Consider the following 25,825-nt stretch of genomic DNA (forward strand, 5'->3'; position numbering starts at 1 on the left):
CTTTATTCTGATCTTGGTGCTGTTTTGCAACTATTAATGATTTGGGGATTCTTTAAAGACACATTTCCACTAAGCAAGATGTAATATTTTTCTTCTTATATCAACAGATATTACCTTGTATAAATTTTCTTTCTTCCTGATACATCTCAATTGAGAGTCTATATTGAATATTTTTCAAGTGTAACTCTACTGTGTCACTATTCTTGTTTCTATTCTCCACGCCCCATAGTTTTCTCCCAGCACTATCCACTCACATCTATCTCTTGCTACACATCATTCTTACCTGGGAATCTTTCAAAACATACCCATACCTGGGCTTTATTCCCATGACTTTCACTTAATTTGTCTGGGGTGATATCTTGGCAGAGATAAAAATGTTCTAAAGCTCCAGAGGTAATTGTAATATGCAGTCAAGGTTGAGAAGCCCTACTTTATGTAATACTGATTGTACTGAATTATTATTATTTGTGAAACTTGATCTCCCACTGGTGTTTTCAGCACTTTAAATCAGAGACTGTAACTGATTCATATGTGAATTCCAATGCCTGCTGAATTTGAACTTGTATACCAAATACTCTCTGGGGAACTCCAAAAGATCCAAATTTATCTCTTCATCAAGGGAATCACAAACTGTTACAGGAGTATCACACAAGAACAAACCTAATACATCATAACCCTGACCTAATAAGGCTATAAGGGGAGTAAAAATAAAATATTAGGAATAGGAAGTCAAATCAACTTGGGAAATCAGGAAGACATAATGGAGAGGGTAGACTCTTAGGACGGATGATGCGCGGAATTTTGAATAGGATTTTGTGTATGTTTTTGACAGAAAGAAACAGAAAATAGGGGGAAGATGAAAACAGAAGAATTTCTTATATAAGGGAAATGAGAAAGGAAAGAAGAAGAGGTGGAAAAGTGTGAGGTCCATTAAGGAAACAGTTTATATAGCATTTAAGAAGCAACTATAGGAGAAGGTGTGATTGGTGAAAGTAGAAAGTTGGTGGAGCAAGATCACAGATGCTTTGAAGGCCCAGTGGATGACTGTGGAACCCCTGAAGGTTTCTGAACAGAGAAATACACTCAGACACTTGTTCTTTAAAAAGATCACTCTTCTTATTAATTATCTTGTAGCTTTTAAAATGCATTTTTATGTGATCTAAGCTACATTATATGAACACTATAAGCGAGGCTTGCTCTTTTTAAAATATTTTATTCATTTATTTATTTGAGAGACAGAGAGAGAGAGAGACAGAGAGAACATGATCGCAGGAGGGGGAAGGAATAAAGAGTGAGGGAGAAGAAGATTCTGTGCTGAGTGAGAGCCCAACGTGGGGCTCCCCTCCAAGACCCTGAGATCATGACCTGAGCTGAAATCAAGAGTCAGAGTTTAACCAACTGAGCCACACAGGCGCCCCGGTAAGCAAGGCTTTCTTATACTAAAACCCTTCTCATTATGTATTCAATGTTTCATCAAAAGACAGATCCCTGAGGAACAGACACATAAATTACACATGTTCTCACAGGACAATAGTTCATTAGCATAGCTAAGATGAAAATAAATGGAGGTGAGGTAGTGTAACAGCTATAGTCAATCCCTTAAAAAACTGGCCTAAAATATTTGACTGTCTTTTGGGGAAGTAGCAAAAGAACAGAGCTGAAGAAAATTCCTTCACCTAATATGCTTTTCTGCACTGCCAAATGTAAATAAGTGTGTTAGTCTAAGTTACTCATTTCATATAGTCATATTTACTCCTGTTATTGCTTTTGACTGACAAATGCAATATTTGTTGTTGAAAGAATCTACAGAAAAATAATTTGCATAGTATGATGTCACTTCATGCTGGAAGTCTTTGTTTATATCACCTCTTAACTTGATGGACTGGCTGAAACCATGCTTATCTGTGTATTGCCTCAGCAAGCCGTATTTGTCCTGTATCACTGCCCTATGGAATACTTTTTGAGATTCACAACATACTGTTTTTTAATTAAAAAACTTCTTTGCATTTTATCAATAAAGTCATTAGTAAGATAATGGGATAATAACACATATGAAAAACCTAAAGCAAATTAATGTTTATAAGCATTGGATGCTCTTTTTCCTTTTATTTTAAATTTGATCCTAAAAGTGGTGTGTGTGTGTGTGTGTGTGTGTGTGTGTGTGTGTGGTTATAGGTATATAAACATCCCAGTGAGAGGTGAGGAATAGTAAAAAATTCAGATATTCATGGAGATATTTAAGACTCAAAAAATATTATTCAGAGTCTAATCACACAACTCAATATTTTCTGTAATAGTATAGTAGCATATAGTAGTATTTTAGGATTTTACAAAGTTACACAGTTAGGTTCCATGTATCATCATATGCCAACTCTTTATATGCTCAACTAGATTTTATGTGCCCTGTGGACAGTTTTCAGTCTTTTAACTATGTTATAAACTCTAACATTTGATTGAGAAAAACAAATAGATTAGATGAATTCTCAAGATTAGAGACTTCCAGTTCCAGGCAAGATGGAGTAAATATAATCTATTTTACTTCTCTAATTACAAAAAATACTCTAGACAAAAGCTGTAAGTCATTTATCAGAAGGATCTCAGAGGTGGAAAAAGGAGAGCACTTTGACTGGGCGCCTTTGGACTCAAGGAATAACACGATAGTGAGTTCCATAGTTTTGTGTTTTTTTTTTTTTTTCCTTGTCTCATATCCCAGTGATGCAAAATGCCAGGTAAAAGTGGCATCCAAGAAAAGCCAGACAACTAGTAAAGGGTGGCCAAGCAGAACAGAAAAGTTTCACTCATACTTGTCTATTCTGTGGGTGATATCAGAAAAATGGCAGGTTGTTCCCCCCACTTAAATAATGGTGCAGCAAGGGGTCAGTGAGAAAAGCCCCTCCCTGGTACAGTCCCTGGGTAGAAACCTGTATTCCACTCCCATCCCCATTTCAGCAAAGAGATGGCATCCTTTCCCTATGAGGTCTGTGATAACTGGCTGCCCGCCTCCATGACTTAAATAGGAGCGCCTCTCCTCTCAGAGCCCCTGGTTGCAATTCTGATTTCTACTCCCTGCTGAAATAATAAGGCAACAGAATAACTTTCTGCAGCAGAAGGTTTTGGGGGAGGGTGTGACTATTACGAGATCACCTGAGGGAGTTCCTCGGTGGTAATGGAATAGTCCTTTGATGATTAGTGGAATAGTCCTAGTGGAATAGTGGAATAAAGGAATTAGTCCTTTGATGATAGTTACTCTAATCTACACCTGTGATAAAATTTCATCGAATTCTATCTATGTCCTCTCAACCAACCCACCAAACACGAAAATGAAACCTGGAGTAATCTGAATAAGGATTGTATCTAAGTTAATAGTATTGTACCAAAGTCCATTTGTTCTTTCTCTTCCCTTCTCTTCCCCCTCCTCCCCTTTCTTCCCTTCCTTCTTTTTCTCCCTCCCTCCCTCCCTTCCTTCCTTCCCTCCTTCCATGCTTGTGTGTTTTTTTTTAATGAGAGAGAAGGAGAGAGAGTGGGCGAGCATGTGAGTGGGAGAGGGGTAAGCAGTACAGAGAGAGAGAGAGAGAGAGCTAATCTTAAACAGGCCCCATGCCCCGTGTGGAATGCAGTGCAGGGCTCATCTCACAACCCTGAGATCATGACCCCAGCTGAAATTGAGACTCAGAAGCTTATTGGACCTGAGCCACCAGGCAACCCCAAAGTCAATTTCTTTAAAACAAGAAAAAACATATAGCTATATTATTAGTTTATATTTAATATAATAGTCTATTACTTATTCAATTCTAACTTACTTTAAGTAATTTTTTTTTAAAGAGAGAGACAGTGCCAGCAGGGGGAGGGGCAAAGGGAGAGGGAGAGAGAGACTCTCAAGCAGATTCCTCCCTGAGTGTGGAGCCCAAGGCAGAGCTCCATCTCAGGACCCTGAGATCATGACCTGAGCTGAAATCAAGAGTCAGAAGTTCAACCAACTGACCCACCCAGGTGCCCCAATTTGACCGCTTCCAAATTTCTGAATGCTTTCTTCCTGAACATCTGGACACTGAATAACAAATGTGTTACGTGATAAAAACTTTTTAGAAAATTCTGTTTCTGCCACTCACATTTTCTAATACTATTACTAAACCAACTATGACTAAGAACAACTATTTTCCCCTAATTTTCAAAATTTGGGACTGTAATCCAAGAAGAGTAACAACCTTAAAAGGAAAGGAAATTTACCCTTCACACCTGAATAACACTCTTGATGGTTTACATGAATATATGCATATTACAGGATAAACTCAGTATGTGGGGGTCAGTATGTGGGACTGAGCTACTGATGCAATATTTTAAAATAACTGAGCACACAAAAAATTGAAGTATAATAAAATTATAAGTGACAGTGATAATACTTTGGTTTTTGTGTTATGCCTTATCCCTAAGGAATACAAGATTACTGATTTAATCTCACCATTTAACAGAGTTCTACATTGATGTCTCTTTTTCAAATGACACGATTAAATGATAGGCAGTTAGGTGCCTGGCCTTCAGCCCCAGTGGAAATCACTAGTATGGTCAGAGTCGTAATTGGGACTCATGCTCTCCATCAAGTGTCTTGGGCTTCACAGTTAAAGTAGATCATTTTCAACTAAATCTCCACATGAATACCATTCCATTGAATGAGCCATAGTTGATACCAGAATAGATCTTATTTTTTGGTAGCATAGTTTCCAGAAGATTTTTCTGCCAGCATAGTGCTACTCCATAAGCAACACACTCAGGCACTTCATGTATTCTTTTCTTTTCGTTTTTTTTTTTTTTTTTTTTTAAGATTTTATTTATTTATTTGACAGACAGAGATCACAAGTAGGCAGAGAAGCAGGCAGAGAGAGAGGAGGAAGCAGGGTCCCTGCTGAGCAGAGAGCCTGATGCGGGGCTCGATCCCAGGACCCTGGGATCAAGACCTGAGCCGAAGGAAGAGGCTTTAACCCCCTGAGCCACCCAGGCACCACAGGCACTTCATGTATTCTAATTTCATTTTTGTTCCAATATTTTCTTGGCCATTAGGCAACTTGAAGGTACTTAATGGGTTGGAGATGTCAAGAACTATTCATTGCGATGGACCAAGCTTCTTCATCCTAACCTTATAAACAAACTTTCCCAAAGGGAAGGTAGTATCATTAATGCATCATGTCATCACTTACTTTCGTCTTTCCATTTCAAATCGATGGAGTAGTTTCCGAAGACCACCATTCTTAAATCCCTGAAAATGGGCAGCTGGGGCTCCCACAGTGATGACATCGTAGAGAGCGTCTGGAACAGGAATGGACAAGGAGATGAACACTTTGCAAACATTTATCTCCAGCATGCTATCTGCATTGAAGCATACACACTGTGGGAAGTTTGAGAAATTATTCTGTTTAATTTTGCAGGAGTAACTATGAACTCTCATCTCAAGGGGGCAAGAGGAGCTAATCAATCTTTCTAAAAGCCACCTGTGCACCTAAACAAGTCAAAATATTTCTTTGATTTATGACTACATCTTAATTATATGCTACTGTGTGGAACAGTATGTTCCCTCATTCTTCTATATACTTACTGAGATAACATGTTAATTGGCCTTTTGTGTATTTTACTTTATTGAGTTTTGCATCATTTAATTTGCAATCATATTGAAATTGAACAATAATGAACAATCTTTACAGAGAAAATTTACAGAGGAAGAACAAAAATATTAATTCATCTTGGCTCAAGGGCAGAACAGTACTAGTACATTTTTAAAAAATCTATACAGAGTAGTTTCCTGTCTGTGTATACTAAATCTTACACAGTTTTGAACGCAAGCTTTTGCATTTTTCTTAGATGACATGGAAAGAATACATAAAATGTCTCTAGATCTATTTTCCACCAAGATTTTTTGTATTTTTTTTAATAAAAAATCCATACATTTAAATTGAAACTCAATCCTTTGATCTTGAACGCCATCAAGTTTGGTACATATTAAGCTTATTGCTTCAAAACACAGCATCATTTTTACCTTCTAATGAAAAATATCCCCATAAGAAGGAAGACAGAGTGAACATCTCTTGTTAAACTACATTTTATTTGAGAAACCTAATTTCATAGGAGATCCTTTCCAAATTGATTTTGGTATTGACACTGGTTGTTTTTCAGTTCCCGTTTACAGGGAAAACATAAATTATTTTATTAGCTTCAGGTAAACACCATAACTTCTTTATACTGGTTCAGTCCAAAGGCATCTAAAATATTTTTCTTAATAAAAAAATGTCTTCAAGTGAAAGTCTTCAGGAGAACCGAGAGAACTCAAGGTCACACAAACAAAAGAAAACAATACAGAAAGCAAACAAATAAAAAAAAAAAAAACCCAGAATGGAACCCAAATCAACCTATCAATAAGGCACTTATTGAACAGCCATCAATAGATGGCTAGAGTGGTAATCTCTTGCCCTTTTAAAAAGTCGCTAATAAACTAGAAGTTAGCTTTTCTTAATATAGCAGAATATTAGACTTGCATGAAACTTAAAGACTTTATTATCCAAGAGATTAATCTAGGGTTATGAAAATAGTTTCGGGAAAGTCCATAAGTATGTGAAAATTGTATATCTGTTCTACTTCATGGAAAAGGGTCACAGATTTCTCAAATGGTCATGAAAGCACCCAAAAGTTCCCAAAACAAAATTCTAGTCTACCTTCATTTATCTGATGAGAACTCTGAGAACCTTGAGAAATGACCTGCTTTGTCTGAAGTGCCAAAGACCTTATACCCACAGTCTTCTGATATCTAATCCAGGGATGGAGAGCCAGGGGTTTAAATTAGTGACTGGAACCTAGCAAAACACCTGACCACAAACAAGTTGCTAAGGCCCTTTGCAGAATCTTAGAAGAAGAGGCTCATATACAGGAAGAACTCCAAACTTAAGTTGCACTAGCTTCCTAGTGAATCTGACTCTTCAACTCACATATAGTTTCAGCATTTTCCAAAGCTACTTTCTAGGAGCAGAAATTTTCTCTTTGTTCATCATCCACTCTGCTCAGGGGGATTTTAGTCACCTCTGAAGGAACCATGAAACTTGGAAGCAGCAGGTAAAGGAAGAGAAGCAAGTTACTCAAATATTGTCTACTCTTCATAATAAAGAGCTGATTAATTTTAAATCTAAAAGAAGGCCTGTGTGTTTCTTGAATCCAACTATAATGAAGAACTTCCAAAGTTATAAACAAGTTCTTTCATATCCAAAGTTCTGACTTTTACTTGTTTCCATTCTTTTTTTTTTTTTTTTTAAATAAACCATGCTATTTCTCCTGGTCTGTCTTTCTCTTTCTTTCTTTCTTTCTTTCTTTCTTTCTTTCTTTCTTAGATTTTTTTATTTATTTAAAAATAAAAGAGAGAGAGAGAGAGATCACAAGTAGGCAGAGAGGCAGGCAGAGAGAGGAAGGGAAGCAGGCTCCCGGCTGTGCAGAGAGCCAAATGCAGGGCTTGATCCCAGAACCCTGGGATCATGACCTGAGCTGAAGGCAGAGGCTTTAACCCACTGAGCCACCCAGGTGCCCCTTGTTTCCATTCTATTTCCTGTTTGTGAGCTCATCCATGTTGTAGGTGTTCAAAAATGTCAATAAATAAATATTTTGAGGCTCATTTCAGTTTCTCTTATATGTCCTTATAGATCATGTAAGGTATTATTTTTTTTAATTGAAGAAATAAAAAAAATTATATATACTATCCAGAAAAAAAACATATTGGAATCTGAAATATATATATCTCAATGGGATGAGGATGAATACATATCCATCCATGGACCATATTCTATAAAAGTACAAAGAGAATTTATGATAATTCACATGCGAAAGAATGAAATCAGACCCTTGTCCTATGGCATGCACAAAAATCAGCTAAAAAAATGGATTAAAGGCTTAGACATAAGACCTAAAAGTATAAAACTCCTAGAAGATAACAGAGGAAAATTTTATGATGACTGGTCTTTACAGTGATTTCATAGATGCGACACTAAAAGCATAAGCAACAAAAACAAGCAGAACTACATCAAACTGAAAAGCTTCTGCATAATTAAGGAAACTATAGACAAAAAAGTCAACATACAGAAGAGGAGAAAATATTGGCAAATGATATATCTGATGAGAAGTTAATCTCCAAAATATATAACGAACTCCTATAACTCCATAGTAAAACAATTAATAACCTGACTAAAAAATGAGCTAAAGGCTTGAATAGACAGACATTTTGCAAAAGAAGACATACAAATGGCCAACAGGTATATGTCAAAATGTTGAAGGTTATTATTCATCATCAGGAAAATGCAAATCAAAACTACAATGAGATACCATCTCACACCTGTAAAAACGGCTTCAATCAAAAAAACAAAAGACAGTGTGTGTTAGCCATGATGTGGACAAATTGGAATACCTGCACAGTGTAGAACTATCATGCTTCAGCAATACCAGTTCTGGGTATTTATACAAAGGAACTGAAATTAGGATCTCAGAGAGATATGAGTGCCTCTACGTTCATGTAAGCACTATCCATAATAGGCAAGAATGCCCATCAGTGGGTGAATGGATAAAGAAAATGAGCTGTATATGTATAATGGGATACTATTTAACTTTAAAAAGAAAGGAACTTCTGTAATATGTGACAATATGGACAATCCTTGAGGTTATTAAGTGAAATAAGCCACAGAAAGACAAATAATGCATGATTCTACTTGTATGAGGTATCTAGGCTAAATTGCTGTCAATGTTTCTATAAAATTTGAATTCAATTTTATTTTTTATCTTTGTTTTTTAAATTTGAAGTTTTAATATGCTGTCTAAGATAGGAAGAAATACAGAATTCCTTTAAAAATGTCTCACCACATGAAAAAAAGCAAGCCTAGTAACTCTGTGAGATGAATATGTAAATTAACTTAGCTATAGTAATCATTTGCTATACATATGTATAGCAAAATAACATATTTTAAAATATACATAAGTTTTATTAAAATACAAAAACATATTTATTGTTTAAATACTTTTGAAAATTTTTATTTTTGAGATAATTTTGGATTTCCAGAGTTGTTGCAAAATTAGAACGCAGTTCTGCATACCCTTCACTATGTTCCTATGTTAATATCTTATACAGTCAGAGATTATCAGGACTAAGAAATTAATCTTGTGCTATAACATTAAATAAAGTAGATAATATGTTAAAATTAGTTTTTCCCTTTGTTCTTTACCCTTTGTTCTTTCAGGATCCAGTCCAGAACTCCACATTTCATGTTGCTATCATGTAGTCTTCTCCAATCCATGACAGTTCCTCAGCATTTCATTTTTGACCTTGACACTTTTGAAGAGTACTGGTTCCTTAATTTGGGTTTGTCTTATGTTTTCTCATAATTAGACTGAAGTTCTGCACTGTTGAGTAGGATACTATGGAAGTGATATGCCCTTCTCAGTGCGTTATAACAGGGAGTATGTTAAGTTGATATCTATTACTTCATGTTAATTAAACTCGATGCATGGGTCAAAGTGCTGACTGCCACTATCTATAGTTGATTCTTCACTGCAAAGTTACTAAATATTTAGAGAAACATATTTTAAGACTGTACAATATCCAGTTTCCTTTTAGACTTGTGCCCACTAATTTTAGCATCTATTGATATATCTTGCCTGTGGCAATTATTACTGCTATGGTTGAATGGTGATTTCCCATTTCCCTCATTCCTTCCACGTTTATTAATTGGAATTCTTTTGGGAAGAATAGTTTATCTTTCTCCTTTAGTTTATATATTCAGCTATCTATCTACCTATCTATTTATTTTTAAATATTTATATATTCATTTTAGAGAAAGAGAGAGAGAAGGGGAAGGGATAGAGGGAAAGAGAGTGCTTAAGCAGACTCTCTTCTGCATGTGGAGCCCCACACAGGGCTCAATCCCCAAGACCATGATCTGAGCTGAAATCAAGAGCTGGTGGCTTAACCGACTGAGCCCCCCTGGTGCCCCTCAGTTATTTATGAACATCAGTATGGGCTCATAGGTATTGGTTTATGATCTAACACTATCTTTATGTTTAAGTTGTTCTAGCTTTGTCCGTTGGGAACTCCTTCCATTGGCTTGTAACTATTTATCTATTTCACCTTCTCCATTTGTTGCCATCATTGTAGTTTGTTTCTTAGCACTTCCTTACTTTCTAGAGCCACCAGATGCTCTAGACTCACTTATATTTTCCCTGCCTCAGCCCTAGAATCAACCAGTTTTCCAAAGAGCCCCAGCTCTTTTTACTTGAGGATGGTGTTTAGAAATCAAATACTGGGGGCACTCTGGTCAGCTAAGTGTCAAGATCTCAGAATCCTGAGATCTAGCTCAGCATTGGGCTCAGCACTCAGTGGGGAGTCTGCTTGTCCTTCTGCCTTTTCCTCTCTCTCTCTCTCTCAAACAAATAAATATCTTTTCTTTTAAAAAAAGAAATCAAATACTGGGGGTAGGTATACTCATTCTTACTGCTTTCAATTCTTTCAGTGCCAGAGGTAGGAAGTATATGCATGTATATGCATACTAACTTGTACACACACACACACACACCTGCATCTGTACATCTATATTAACAACAAGCCCATAAGTCCATATTGTTTACCTCCGACTTCAGTTCAGCATTACAGGATTCCTTCTAGCCTGCCTTCCTTCTTTATTTCTAATTTCTTTCTCTGATATTGAGAAACTGGACTCTCCCTATTTTATATTTACAGATTTGGTTAACCATACTATACAAATAAAATAGTTTTAGAATTGTTAATTCATACCTCTGTAAGAAGTAAATATACTAACAAAAGTACAGTGTTTGTATTCTTTTTTTAAATTTAGCCTTATATGTTTTCTTATATCAGATCCTTTATTTCCCATTATTTTCATTAAATTATAATTTTTGTAATTTTATTTAACATTTGTTATCATTTTAAACAATATATTAACAGGAAGTTAACAATAAAGCAGATTGGGAATATGAAATTCTAAGGAAAACTTACAAATCATTAGTAGCACAACAATTAGGATTTGAAAAAAATAAGAATGGAGAGAGAGCCAATTTCCTCATACAGTTATATGTTTTCAAGGGCAAAGTGACCAGGAACTAAAACATAGAAGAGTTTCCCAAGTATTTCTTACTTTTGAACTTCATAGAATACATTTCAAATAGGCAAGTAAAAAGTAGTACTGTTGTTTCAGCACAGCTAGCAGAACTGAATACTTTATCTATATTCCAGAAACCTTTTTTTTTCCCATTTCTCCACCTCACAAGCCAACCTTGATATTCCATTAATACCAAGAGGCTTTCTCTGTAGAGACAATAAGTAGGGTTTATGTCTGGATTTTGAAAGAGCAAATAAGGTCTCTCTTGCCTCTCTCACTTTTCTTTGTTGCCTTTTGATTCTATCTACCTTGATTAGAATCACTCCTCAAAAAGGTGGGATCATTAAGTATGTATTTTGTAGAGGCTCAAAAAATTTAGGCATATATAATCTTTTCCTTCATACATTTGAGATCTCCAAAAAGCCGCTTTGAAGTGTTAATTTTTAAACACTGATAACTGTGATATTGTGATTTATAATGTAAAAAAAGAAAGCCAGAGGCTCAAAATAGTCACTTTTGTCAAAGGACCCACATCAGCAAACCAAGGCTTTATATCTAACCTAACTGCAGTTTCAGCCTCCCAGGAATGTAACCTTTAACCAGTCAACATAGAATTTCTTGGTCAGCTAGGAAATTTTTTTTTTAATATAATTTTTTATTTTTTATAAACATATATTTTTATCCCCAGGGGTACAGGTCTGTGAATCACCAGGTTTACACACTTCACAGCACTCAGCTAGGAAATTTTACTAAAAGATCCCTTCCATTCCATTAGAAGGATGACTTTGCCTCAAATAATGGATTCCTTTGCCGATAATTTCCTTTTTTCCCCACTTGCTACATTCAAAAAGCTTTCCTTTTTTGCAACTCTATAGGGCTCTCTTTTATTTGTCAGATAGGATGCTGCCTGATTCATGAATCATTCAATAAAGACAATTCAAACTTATAAATTACTCAGTTGAATTTTTGTTGCTTAACAAGGGTAAGAAATAAATATATTTGGTAAATATCCTTGTTCCCTTTTCTGGCAACGTGGTCCTAAAACCCTTGGAATTTCCTAAGGGTTGAGAGCTTTAAAGATGTCTTTTCTTATATTAAAGAAGTGACTTTTGGACCTCCCCTAAGGACAGAGCCTGGTTGTCAGGGCACTCAGCCAAGTAATTAAAGGGTCCGAGTTTTCTATCTTTCCTCTCTACCCAGGCACCTGGGAGGGGAAAAGAGCTGGAGATTGAGTTCAATTCCCAAGGGCCAATTATTTAATTAATCCTGCCTGTGTAATAAAATCTCAACAAAACAAAACAAAACAAAAGGACTAGGTTTGGGGAGCTTCTGTGGTGGAGGTGCTGGGAGAGAGGCGTTCAGAGAGCACGGAAGTTCTATCTACTTTCCCTGTCTGGCCCTGTGCATCTCTTCCACCTGGCAGTTCCTGAGTTACATCCTTCTATAATAAACCAGTGTTCTAGTAAATGAAAGGTTTTTCTGACTTCTGTGAATAGTTCTACTGAATTGGTTGAACCCAAGGAGGGGGGCACATTTGATTTATAGCCAGATGGTCAAAAGTACAGGTAAGAACCTGAACTTTTCAACTGACATCTGAAGTGGAGGGCAGTCTTGTGGACAGAGCCCTTAGCCCATGGAATCTGATGCTATCTCCAGGTAGATAATGTCAGAACTGAGTTGAAACTGAAGACCCCCAGTTGGCATCCATGGAGAACTGGGAAACTGATGGTATGGGAAACCCTTATCTTCACATTGGAATGGTCCCACAGTCATTAATAACTAAAGAGTGGCTCTGAAGGAAACAATTAGAAAGTAGCTACTGAATGTTATTCCCAGAGTTTACATGAAGTTAAGCTGTCCTGTTCAGCTATAGGTTTCTTTGGTTTATCACATGATCTAAAATGGGAATATAAACTGTATACAGCTATATAATCCTTAGGTTTGAAATCCGTTCTGGCATACTTTACACTACTTACTAAAATTTTTAAATACCACACTTACTGGAAAACACAAAATCATGACCCTTAGGAGTCTTAGTATTTTGCAAATGGTATTTGATAATTATTATTTACAAATATCACAGTATTGGAAATGCTGGGTTTATCTCTTTGGCCCCTTCATCCTTAATGCCACTTGCAATTACTATGAAAATAGTAGACAGACCTAGGTAGAACATAGGATTCATTTCCTGGTCTCTTAGTTTAGTTAATAAAGAATGGTATACACTTAAAGTACCGTGTTCAGTCTTGGCTAGAGCACTTGTACTTTTTAAAATTTAGTTAGAACTAACTGAAATTTATTGTATTCCTCTAAGAGTGAGCATATAGAAAAACATATAAAACTAATAATCAATAAAAAATAAAACTCTAAGGGAACAATCTGATCAGTAATATTTGTCTCATTTTAAAATTTTCCTTATTTTATCCTGCTGTTTAAATTATGTATCTTTATGATATTCAGCCCTTAACTGTATAGAATAAAAGCTTTCATATTTTTGGTACTAAGAAACAACTACAAAAATCTAGATGGACATATATTTTACAGAAAATTTGAGCAAAAAAAAAAATCAGTGGTCCTTTTTTCTTTCTTAAAATAACATAATCTTTTTTTGACAGTTTTTTATAGTTTATATATCAAATATACATATTTGATAGTTTAAGTATTCTTCTTTTGATAGTTTGTATCTCAAAAATTGTCCTAGGCTTTGTGAAAATGGCATCATACATAGCATAATGTGGAAGTGGAATTCAAGTTGTTGAATCTCATCAAGCTACAGATACTAGTTTGGTTTGAAATTTAATAATAGGGCTGCCTCATAGCCTTTAAAAAGCCACTTAATAATAGATATGAGATAATAAGTCTATTTTTTTTTCCCCAGAAGATCTTTTTAAAATTCCTGCAACTATAAAAATAGTGGTAATGAAAGAAAAAATGTAGACATGCTGATCTCATTTCAGGGAACAATTTAGCCATAATCCCGGACTTCAAAATGATCCACAAAATGACTCTGTCATGAATCACAAAACAATAAGGAATTTTAAGGGAAATCTATTTCAAAATAGTCCAAACAATTTACCAACATCATGAAACATCTAAAAGTAATTATACTTCATTGATGAGGTGGTATACCCAAACTAAAGGTACAGAAATCAGGGAGTTCTAAACAGCTCCTCATTTGTTCCTTCCCTCAATACGGAGATTAGAAAACTAAGGGGCAGAGAGGTCAGCTGACCCATCCATACTTACACAATAAATTCTGGCTTACGTCCCACCTGTTTCCAATTATAGCTTTATGATACACTTTTTTTTCTTTCTTTTCTTTCCTCTTTCTTTCTCTGTCTCTCTTGTTATATATTACAATATGCTATTATATATCTATAACATAAAATAAAATAACTTAGAGAATAATATTATAAGAATCCATATTTTATAATATTTATCACTGACCCTCTAGGAAAATAAAATTTGAGGTGGAAAATTTTGTTCTTAAATTCAGGGTTTTTTCTTTGCTATTGTGACTGCTGTCTAAGATCTCTATTGGGATTGTATTTGTTGCATTTAATTTAAGTAATGAACAAGGGTGAAAAATTATTGGGTCTGGGGGGCATCTGACATTGAATGGAGGTTGTTTCATTTGTCAGTATGAGACATGACAACATTAGTTCTGCTCAGTTACTTGTTTCTAGAGCTAGACATTAGCCTTGTCTTTGGTGAATCTGCCTCATATTGTTTGCAAAGCCGCCTCTCCAAATATAGCAGGCATATTAATCAAATGCGGATTGATGTAATTTACTAATGGTAAGAATGAAAATAAATCTAGACTACATCCAAATAACTCACCAGTGAAATACCAAGGCTTGGCCAATCTTACTTGCATCATTACCTTGCAAAATGTTGTCTGTAATTTCAGCTAAACATTCAAATCAGTAAACATGGATCTTAAATAAATTTAACTGCAATTCATTTAATGTGCTGAATACATGTTATATAAGTAAGTAGAAATTTGATTGACTGCCATCTACAGTTTTCAATCATTTTATTTTGTAAATAAGAAAACCAATGCTCAGAAAAGTTATTAACTTGGTCAATGTCTAAGAAGTAAGTGGCAGAACTCCAAAATTCAGTCAAGTTTTCAATTTATATTAAAACATATAGCTGGTGATCCAGTCTATAAGCACTTATTTTATCTGAATTCCAATCTCAAATAATAAATTTTGAACTTATTATAAAATCATAAATATTTTAAAACATGTAAGCTTAATATTCAATATTACATATATATGTATACCACATATATATGATGTATATAAAATTAAATACATACAATATACACATATATATATGTACACACACACATACACATATTTATATATTTATATATATATATAAAACTTAAATGAGTAACCCTGGGGGAAAAAACCAGTATGCAGTAGAATTCAGGACCTTTGCATTAATTCTTGGTCATTAAGATTTTTAATCTTTTCCCACATTTTCTCCTTTAGGTCTTCAAAAAGAAGTCTTTCTGAAAACTACAGTGTCAAAAACCCTCTAGTTTAAGAGTTGTACCCTCGTCCTGTAACATGAAAATTTTGTTTTTCTTTATACTACTTGATATTTGTCATCACAAAGAATAAATTCCTTTATATATCTTGTTACTATGGGTTGATTTATGCTCCCCCCAAAAATACCTTGAATATGACCTTATTTGGAAATATGGTCTTTACAGATGGAATCAAGTTCAAATCAAGGCTTTAGGACAGACCCTAATTCAAAATGGTGGTGCCTTTAAGGGGGAAATTTGAAACCAGAAGTGAAGAATTCTTTTTTTTAAGATTTTATTCATTTATCTGGCACAGAGTGTATGCATAAGCAGGGGAAGCAGCAGAGGGAGAGGGAGAAGCAGGTTCCACACGGAGCAGGGAGCCCAACATGGGACTTGGTCCCAGAACCCTCAGATTATGACCTGAGCTGAAGGCAGAAGCTTAACCAACTGAGCTACCCAGGGACCCCTGTCAGATAGCCTTTAACTCTCATAGCTTCTTTATTATTAGCTGATACTTTGGTTTTGATGATTTTTAAAACCATTAGATGTTACGTTCAAACTACTGACAGATACTCAGTAATCAATTAAGATTTCCTAAATGCTTTGGACCAGTCTATCTCATTTTTATTTTAGTTCTTTCATTGACATAATTTTTGGTGAAAAGGATCCAAGTTAAAATTTCAGATAGTTGTTAAAGGCTACTGAAGCTACTAAAATTTTACATTTCCATAACTACACTTACACCTGCATATTAGCTGGTTGTATAAACACAAATGTATGCACAAACTCAGAAAAATGGTTAACTTTTCTGGTTGTGAAATTTCAGATGATTCTGAAGCAGGACACAGATTTTAACTTTGTAAAACCTCTATATTGTTTTACAATATGGAACCTCTATATTTGTGACAATAGCTACAAAATAGGGTGTTAGCATGAGTCTCTAGATGTATCTTTGTATGTTTGCATATTCATACACTTACCACGAAGGACTGGATGACCTAAAGTAAATTTTGGATCCCTTGGAAGATGGGTACTAGTAGGATGACCATAGCATTTATCATTAAATAGAGAGACTTTTGAGAGGGAAGAGAGGAGAAGAAGTTTTTAATAAGGATGTAGGACAATAGCCATAATATGGGACTTTTGCTGTGTGTGAATAGAGGCAGATAATCACTCTGTTTATGCACAGAAATTGATGTAGCAGTAAGTTAAAGGAAAAGGGAGGGGAAAGAATATTTTAAAATCTTTTTTTCAAAGAAATAGCAAGGAATTATGTAGAGTAGCAAGGGATACAATATGATATTCACCTTATTCAATACTCAATATTCAATAATCACTTACTGAAGTGGGGTGCCTGGGTGGATCAGTGGGTTGGGCCTCTGCCTTCAGCTCGGGTCGTGATCTCAAGGTCCTGGGATTGAGCCCTGCATCGGGCTCTCTGCTCAGGAGGGGGCCTGCTTCCCCCTCTTTCTCTGCCTACTGCTATGCTTACTTGTGATCTCTCTCTCTATCTATCTCTCTCAAATAAATAAATAAAATCTTTAAAAAAAAAAAAACCTTACTGAGGTATGTTTATAAAAAATCTATACACTTTTCTTTGCAAAATGTTTCTCATGTCTAAGTACAGTAAAATACTCTACCACTTTTTTTTTTTCTGATAAATATCCTTCTCACAGTGAAGGGGGTGACTGTTGACAATCACCACTAAGTCAGAAAAATGGCCTATGAGTCCATCTCTGGACTTTGATTTTTCAAGTTAAGCATAAAATGAACAAGTATTATTTCTGCTTTTTCCTTTTTTTTTAAATTCAAACACTGGCATGCATGGTTTCAGCCATCACTGAGACTACTTAAGGATGTTTTCATTTGTTTTGCATATTCACCTGTAACTCAATCCAAGTGCCACATTTTTAAAGTAATGTTCAGAAACACAGCAACAAAAATACTATAGTCCCTTTGTAGTATTCAGGGTCATTATCAACTTCAATTGTTTCATCTTCATCTTTACATAATTCTAAAATTTTTAATTCTGCCTGTAGTCAAGTTTTTTAAAAAAGTACATACTCAAATAATTTGACCACTTAAAAAAGAATATTATATACACTACCTTTCAAGTGAGGGCTGTGTACATGCATTCTTTGTAGATGTAGATTTATTGGAACAAATTCTAATGTTTTCTCTCCTTTGCTGCTGCTTGATTTGAAAGAGGACCCTAGGCAGAAAAAAAATTGAATGTTAGTAGTAAATGAATAATAAATGTGTGTGGCAGGTACATTGAAGAGAATGTTTGACATGGAAAAATATTATAAGGATTTCAGAAAGAAAAATATATCTTGTATAAGCTGCTTTTCTTTATAGAAATTCAATTTAAAAAATTCTCAGTTATTCTTATAATAATCCCATGAGGTAAAATAGGGAAATCTATTTCTTCCTGGTCTATCATGCTGAGATGTTAGAATGAGAGATAAAAAGACTTTTAAAATTTTTTGGCTCTTCTATATCCATAACAACAGTGTATATTATTGTTTTCACCTAACATACATGAAATGCAATTCAGTTTGAATATATAAAAAAGTTATTGCTTTCATACCTGTTTCCTTGCTAAGTTCTGTCAGAATATCTTGGTACATATTCACCATTTGATCACAGTGAGTAAGGACATTTTTCCGTAGATTGTCCCAGTGTGGAGAAAGCTCGCCAAGTTCTTTTAACTCCTGGTTTCTGTTAAAAATATAAACGAGGAGAAAATATTTATTTTCATCTTGAGTCCACAGACAAGGAACACCTAATAAACATTGCCAAACTAATTAGAAATTGATTCACCATCCGTTTCCAGAAAGTTCTATGCACTCATTAGGGGAAAAAAAAAATTCTCCCACATCAGTCATAACAATATCTTTCAGGGTATGTCTCCTGAGGCAAGAGAAACAAAAGCAAAATAAACCACTGGGACTACATCAAAATAAAAAACTTCTGCCCAGCAAAGGAAACCACCAAAAAACCTGAAATGCAACCTACAGAATGGGAGAAGGCATTTGCAAATGATGTATCCAGTGAAGGTCTGGTATCTTAAATGTATAAAGAATTTATACAGCTCAATATCAAAAAACCAAATAATCTAACTAAAAAATGGGCAGAAGAGGTGTATAGACATTTCTCCAAAGATGACATACAGATGGCTAACAGACACGTGAAAAGATGCTCGACATCAATCATCATCAGGGAAATGCAAATCAAACCACATGAGAATCACCTCACACCTGTCAGAATGACTTAAAAAGACAAAAAACAAGTGTTGGTGAGCCTGCAGAGAAAAAGGAGCCCTCCTGCACTGTTGGTGGAGATGCAAAGTGGTATAGCTACTGTGGAAAACAGCGGAGTCTCCTCAAAAAGTTAAAAATAGGGATGCCTGGGTGGCTCAGTGGATTAAGCCACTGCCTTCGGCTCAGGTCATGATCTCAGTGTCCTGGGATAGAGCCCCACATGGGGCTCTCTGCTCAGCAGGGAGCCTGTTTCCCTCTCTCTCTCTGCCTGCCTCTCTGCCTACTTGTGATCTCTCTCTTTGTCAAATAAAGTAAATAAAATCTTAAAAAAAAAAGTTAAAAATAGAACTACCCTATGATCTAATAATTGCACTACTGGGTATTTATACAAAAAATACAGAAATACTAATACAGAAGGATATTTGCACCCCTATGTTTATTGCAGGGTTATTTACAATAGCCAAATTATAGAAGCAGCCCAAGTGTCCATCAATAGATGAATGGCTAAAGAAGTGGTACATATGCAAATATATACATATATATAGAAATGGCATATTATTCAATCATAAAAATAATGAAATCTTGCCATTTCCAACAACATGAATGGATCTACAGAGTATGATGATAAGTGAAATAAACCAGTCAGAGAAAGATAAATACCATATAAATTTAAGAAAAAAAAAAAAAGAGAGAGACAAACCAATAAACATACTCTTAACTTAGGAGAACAAACAGATGGTTACCAAAGGGGAGGTACGTGGAGGGCGAAATGGGTGAAATAGGTGAAGGGGATTAAGAGTACAATTATCCTGATGAGCACTGAGTAACATATGGAATTGCTGAATTATTATATTGTACACCTGAAGTTAATATAGCACTCTATGTCAACTACACTAGAATTAAAATAAAATTTAAAAAGTAATTTTAACACAAGGGAAAATATGAATAGCTTAGGTCACACAAACATTAAAGTTCTGTATGTTGAAGAGGTGAAAAAATACAAATTAATGAATATTCTCACTGATAAAAAATTCACAAAGATGATGACAAAAACTTGCCAAACACACACACACACACACACACACACACACACACACACACGGGACAGTCAGTTAAAAAAGGAACATTAAAAGTTCAATAGAAAAAACAGCTAAATGCTAGGCTTCAGTCATTGAAAATAAAATTACGTGGAAAAAAATAATGTGGGACGGGCTCTCTGATTATGTCTGAAAGAATAACAAGATATTCAAGTAACCCAGTTTATACATAACACAGCTATAAATTTTTTTAAAGATTTTATTTATTTATTTATTTATTTAACAGAGAGAGAGAACAAACAGGGTAGGTGGAGGGCAGAAGAGTGGAAGAAACAGGCAGCCCATAGTGCAGGAAGTCCGATACAGGCCTTGATCACAGAGATCATGGCCTGAACCGAAAGCAGATGCTTAACCAATTGAGCCACCCAGGCATCCTGCTGTAAAATTTTTTAAAGGCCCATAAATGGTATAATCAGGTATGATTTATTGGCCTCAGTTTCTCTCAAGAAGACAATTTAAGTAAATGCAGTATGCATATGGTTTGTCTTTTCTTTATCAAAAGGAAGAGCTAATCATGCCATTTAAGTTTTAATTATTACCTTTTATCTAATTCTCTACCCTTTAGCCAAGCTAATTCAAATAATCAGAATGCTTTTTTAAATTATAGTGATAAATGGTCTAATATGCTGCCTGGTTAGATCTCTTATTCATTTCTGTAACCTTTTACCAACAACATTTTCATGAGGCTAATTTAACTAGCAATAATGAACCTTTTTTGCTATTTTGGCTGTGAAACATGCTAAATACCAAGCTAATAAATTCAGAAGATGTAGAATCTAACATCCTGTTAAATGCAAGAATAATGGATGGTGTGCAAAAATGTGACTTGCCTTCAAATGTTTGTAGCTGCCTTTGTTTTGTTTCAAAGGGGATGCAGTATGGTACTGCTGCATCTTTTATCTGAGGTCTTTACAAATTTGTGAACATTAATCTCATTCTTAACTTTTTGACGGATTAGGGTCCATTACACAATATTCATGGGAAAAGATTAATTAATAGCCATTGAGGGTAAAGAAAGTTCATGACCCAAGTTGAGACAGGTGGGGGAGCCTGGAGAACTGGGGAATCCAGTTCTCTGTGTGCACTCAGATAGCAGAGTATTCAAATTCAGGACAAAACAACACTAACCAACAAAAACAAATTATTCCAAAAGCCTGAGATATCTAAGTCTAGAAGAATCTGGGCAATTAGGTCAGATGTGAGCAAGATAGCCATGTGTGATATGTCAACTTAATACATAAGGTTTCAGGCTTTACTTCCAATATACTATTATGATGAAAATATTAGTTAAGTATTCCTATTTAATACTAAGAGATGTACCGTGGGTCTACAATTTATGTTGTCTCTGAATCCTTATCAGAAAGAATAGTGAAAAGAGAGGTGGCAAGGGAGAGAAGGAAGGGTGATAGTGAAGCCATTGAACACATTGTAGGAAGCTGGGATGGGGTACATCTCCTTCCCTAACAGAAGCCCAGCAAAAGGAGTCCATAATCTGCTGTTTAAAATTTATTATACTCCTTCAATATGTCAAAGATTATATACTGAAATATACAGATGAAACCTGGTATTCACCGCTCATTTGTTCTAAATGATGGCACTGAACAGCTACACATTCCAAAAGGGAAAAACAACCAACATAAGGTTTCTTTGCATTGAAGAAAACTCAAATCCAGGGGGACTATAGAATAAAGGTATAATAGACCAGAGCAGAGTAATGAAAAAGTTAGAAAACAAAATGGGACATAGTAAGAAAGTGGTTGTAAGTTTAAGAAAAATGAAAGACATTAATTACATCAATGCATTAAAATAGATTGAGTGTGGAGGGGGGCGTCTGAGTGGCTCCAGTTGGTTGAGCATCTGCCTTTGGCTCAGGTTATGATCCCAGGGTCCTGGGACCAAGCCCTGCATTGCGCGCTCCCCGCTTGGCGGGAAGCCTGCTTCTCTCTCTCCCTCTGTCCCTGCTTGTGTTCATCTCTCTCTGACAAATAAATAAATAAAATCTTAAAAAAAAAGAAACTGAGTGGGTACATTGGTGTCCCCAAATCGGGAAACTTTTCAGTTGGGAAGACAAGAGTTGTTTATACTATATTTTAATTTGTTACTCAGCGAATAAAGCTTTGACATTGAAGGACTTTGCTTTGTATCTCAAGTCAGATTCTCTAGAATGTAGACTGGGATCAAGCAGTCCGAGGTCAGCAAGGGGAAGGTAAGAGGGGATGTTATAGGACAAAGAGAAAGTAGACATCAAGTGGGAGGTTACCGAGTCAGGCAGAACTTCACAAGAAAACATGATTGGCTCCTTGGTCATGTTAACAGCTCCGGATAACTTATATGGAACTAAAGCACCTTAGAAAAGTTTATTAGATGGAAGGAGAAACATTTATATACCAATTCCTTCTATAGTATTTCATTGGTAAAGATTCATCGTATGGGACATTAAACCCTTGGCACTTCTAGTTGTCTCTTCTGAGTGGCTACTGAAGAAGAAATGTTCCAGTAGAGACAGAAGTGTCCTACATCTGGTCATAGGTACCAGAACCACTCTGGGTCTTTCCAGGGTAGATGTCACTGGGGGCATGTTAATATCTGGTCTTCACCCTGGGGGGAGGCCGAGACAGCTGGTGGTATTAGGACATAGGTGATAATGGTGGCAGTATCTGGAGCCCTCCATTGAGCAAGTAGGCAAAACCTGAGCAGAGTTTAAGGTTGAGCCAGTATAAAAAAGTACATCACCTGTGCCCATGACAGACAACCCCCTGAGAACTTGGACTTCCATCATTTCTTGATATCCATGTAGCATATAAAACAGCTTCCTCATATCTTCCCTAAAAGGGAGTTCAAGTATAATCCTTCAAAGTGATGACCAGATGCAATTCTCCCAAATGAGGTCATGAACCATGCTACAATATCTGATATTTCAATGATCTTAGGGGCCTTAGTTGATGTTCCTCACTCTCCTCTATCACTCATTCTCGATTTTCCTCAGATTCCTCTAGTACTTCAGCTGGTCTAGGTTGCTGCCTTATGAAGTGACCCAGACATTAATCGCAGTTGATTAGGTCCTTGGTTTCCCTGCTCTTATGGAATCCTAGTTGCTATAATTTCTCAGTCACCTCTGGGCATGGAGCACACCAAAGTACTAGACATATATCTCTTTGCTCAGATTATGAAGATACTGTACCTATCACCATGATAGGTACATCACATCACACCTATCACATCATGGTGATAGGTACAGTAACCCTTGCTATCTTTGCTAGTCCACCGTAGTGAAAAATGCATGATAACCAGATCACATGTGAACCAAACATAGCTTCCAGATGAGTAGGACTCTTTATGGGTTATGGACAGAATTACCCCACCCCATGCCTCAAGAATCAGGATTCTAACTGGCAAAGTCTAAGGTGGTAGGGAAAGGAAACACAAATCCACTAATGGGACATTGTGATTGATTGAAAAAAGGGCTCACCCCATTTCCCAGAGCTGTGTGTTCTACCTATAGTGGGCATAACATCTTCTATTGGCTGTTGGTTTAGCATAAAAACTTCATCCTGGAGGTCAGTACTCCAATCCTGAGGTTTTGTCCCCCTACAGTGGTGCCATAGCTGAAATTTTCATGATTAATATTATTCCACTATTGTATCAGGTTTGTGGCTTTTGGATGGTGGGACAAGCTCACTGTCACACCTCCTTTTATAGCAAGTGTCGTTTGGTAGGAACAATGTTATGTGGGACACTGTATCATCAGACCAGGCATTGTACAAGCAGACCAAGGTGAATCATCAGACCAAGGCATTGTCAGATGTGGCTGATGGCAGTGGCACTGTGAGCAGGAAAGACAAGCACATATTCAGACTTTGTTTCACCTTCTTAGGACAAATTGCTGTCCTCTCCAAGTTCAAGGGGATCCAACTTAATTGGCCTACCACCAAATAGTTGATGGGTTTCCCCCAGGCATGGAATCCTTTAAGCATCCACTGTCAGTTATAGATTAGTGGCTGGTTAAGGACCAGACAAAAAGTTTTAATGATATATGTATCATAAACAGAGTTCAAAAAAAGCACAAGTATTTTTGTGCCTCTATGATAAAGGTCTTTTTGTGTACATGTCTATATGTTTTATGTTACCGATTTCCCCTATTATTTGCCATTGTGCCAACAGATGTTAGAGGTGGAGTGACCATATGTGTCACTTTACACCTGTTCTTGCACCGTGATTATTCCAAAATATCCTGTTAAACTAGCCAAGTTATAGGACACAAGAATTAATAGAACTTTTTTGATATAGTTAAAAAAAAAACTACTACAAACTCACAGAATGTTGCAGTTGGAAGGAAGTTCAGAGAATAATTTGAAACCTCTTGTTTCACAGATGGAAGCATTTAAATTAAATAGCTTTTTAGTCTTGGAGTCACTAGAATACCAAGTCTTTTAGACTATAATCCCCATGTGCACTCTTTCCTCACCCCATGTAATTCCCCAGTGTAAAAACAAAGAAGCACACACACACACAAGCTAAACTAAAACACACAAAAAACGTAGTGCCTTGTTTCTGAAGGTACTTAATGAACATAAGCTGACGGAGTGGAGTTTGGAGCTAGTGGAGCTATTGACTTCTAGGACTACATTTGTAAGCTTTCTTGTACTTTTAAAGTTAACTTTGAACAAAAGATAAGTCATAATTCAATACTTCTACTTCTGAACCTTTTAGGTAGAATGGCACAGCTACTAGGTATGTCGTGCATGAAAACTGATATTCTCTAAAATATGTTCAAGTACATACTGGTGTCCAGTATTATAAGACCCATAGAGAGAGCCCAGTCTCTGCATTTCTCCACCACATTTCTCTAGGGAGCAATCTTGGCATTGATGTTACAGTTAAATACACATCTTCACTAAGCCTTTGCTGTGAATGGTGAAAGAGATGAGCTGTGTAAATGCATTTTTAATCTACAGAAAAATATTTTTTAAAAATACTCCTTCCCTCTATAAAAATTCTCATTTATTTACAGTAACAACAGCTTCTGCTCTCAAAAGCTGTCTCCTTCAGTTGGAACTTTACAACAATAAGAGCAAAAAATGTCTTTCTGAAAAATCCACTGCTCTCCTAACCACATAAGGTCTTTTTTGAATTCATTACTTTACTCTCACTAGAGCTCTACCTTTAAAACAAATCTTCTAGGAGACAGGCTAGGACTCTCTTAGAGTCCAAGAGGTAGACACAAAGATGTTGGAAAGAAAAGATCGAATATTCAAATATTAATAAGACTAGGCCTCTTACACATTAAAATTCTTTGGCACTTACTGCCATCCATTCCTTTTGCTTTGCTACCTATAAAAATAAAAGGTAAATCAGATAAAATAAATCTCAAAGGAGGCAGGTGTTTGCTAAGCCGTACTTGAGACATATCTTTTTTTTTTAATTAAATTTTTTTTTATTTTTTATAAACATATATTTTTATCCCCAGGGGTACAGGTCTGTGAATCATCAGGTTTACACACTTCACAGCACTCACCAAATCACATACCCTCCCCAATGTCCATAATCCCACCCCCTTCTCCCAAACCCCCTCCCCCCGGCAACCCTCAGTTTGTTTTGTGAGATTAAGAGTCACTTATGGTTTGTCTCCCTCCCAATCCCATCTTGTTTCATTTATTCTTCTACCCACTTAAGCCTCCATGTTGCATCACCACTTCCTCATATCAGGGAGATCATATGATAGTTGTCTTTCTCTGCTTGACTTATTTCGCTAAGCATGATACGCTCTAGTTCCATCCATGTTGTCGCAAATGGCAA

The 25,825-nt window shown here is 35.9% G+C and overlaps 1 protein-coding gene across 7 annotated transcripts in view; it reads right to left on the reverse strand.

Moving 5' to 3' along the window:
* Positions 1–25,825, reverse strand: part of INPP4B (inositol polyphosphate-4-phosphatase type II B) — an 822,310-nt gene that overhangs the window by 147,896 nt on the left and 648,589 nt on the right. For all 7 annotated transcript variants that reach the window (XM_059378706.1, XM_059378698.1, XM_059378688.1 and 4 more), the window contains 3 exons: positions 18,260–18,390; positions 17,777–17,881; positions 5,193–5,301 (listed from right to left, as the gene is read on the reverse strand). In XM_059378706.1, coding sequence (XP_059234689.1) covers positions 5,193–5,301; positions 17,777–17,881; positions 18,260–18,390 — 345 coding nt within the window. The remainder of the gene's footprint in view (positions 1–5,192; positions 5,302–17,776; positions 17,882–18,259; positions 18,391–25,825) is intronic.

Source organism: Mustela nigripes, chromosome 1 (assembly GCF_022355385.1).
Source record: "Mustela nigripes isolate SB6536 chromosome 1, MUSNIG.SB6536, whole genome shotgun sequence".
NCBI lineage: Eukaryota > Metazoa > Chordata > Mammalia > Carnivora > Mustelidae > Mustela > Mustela nigripes.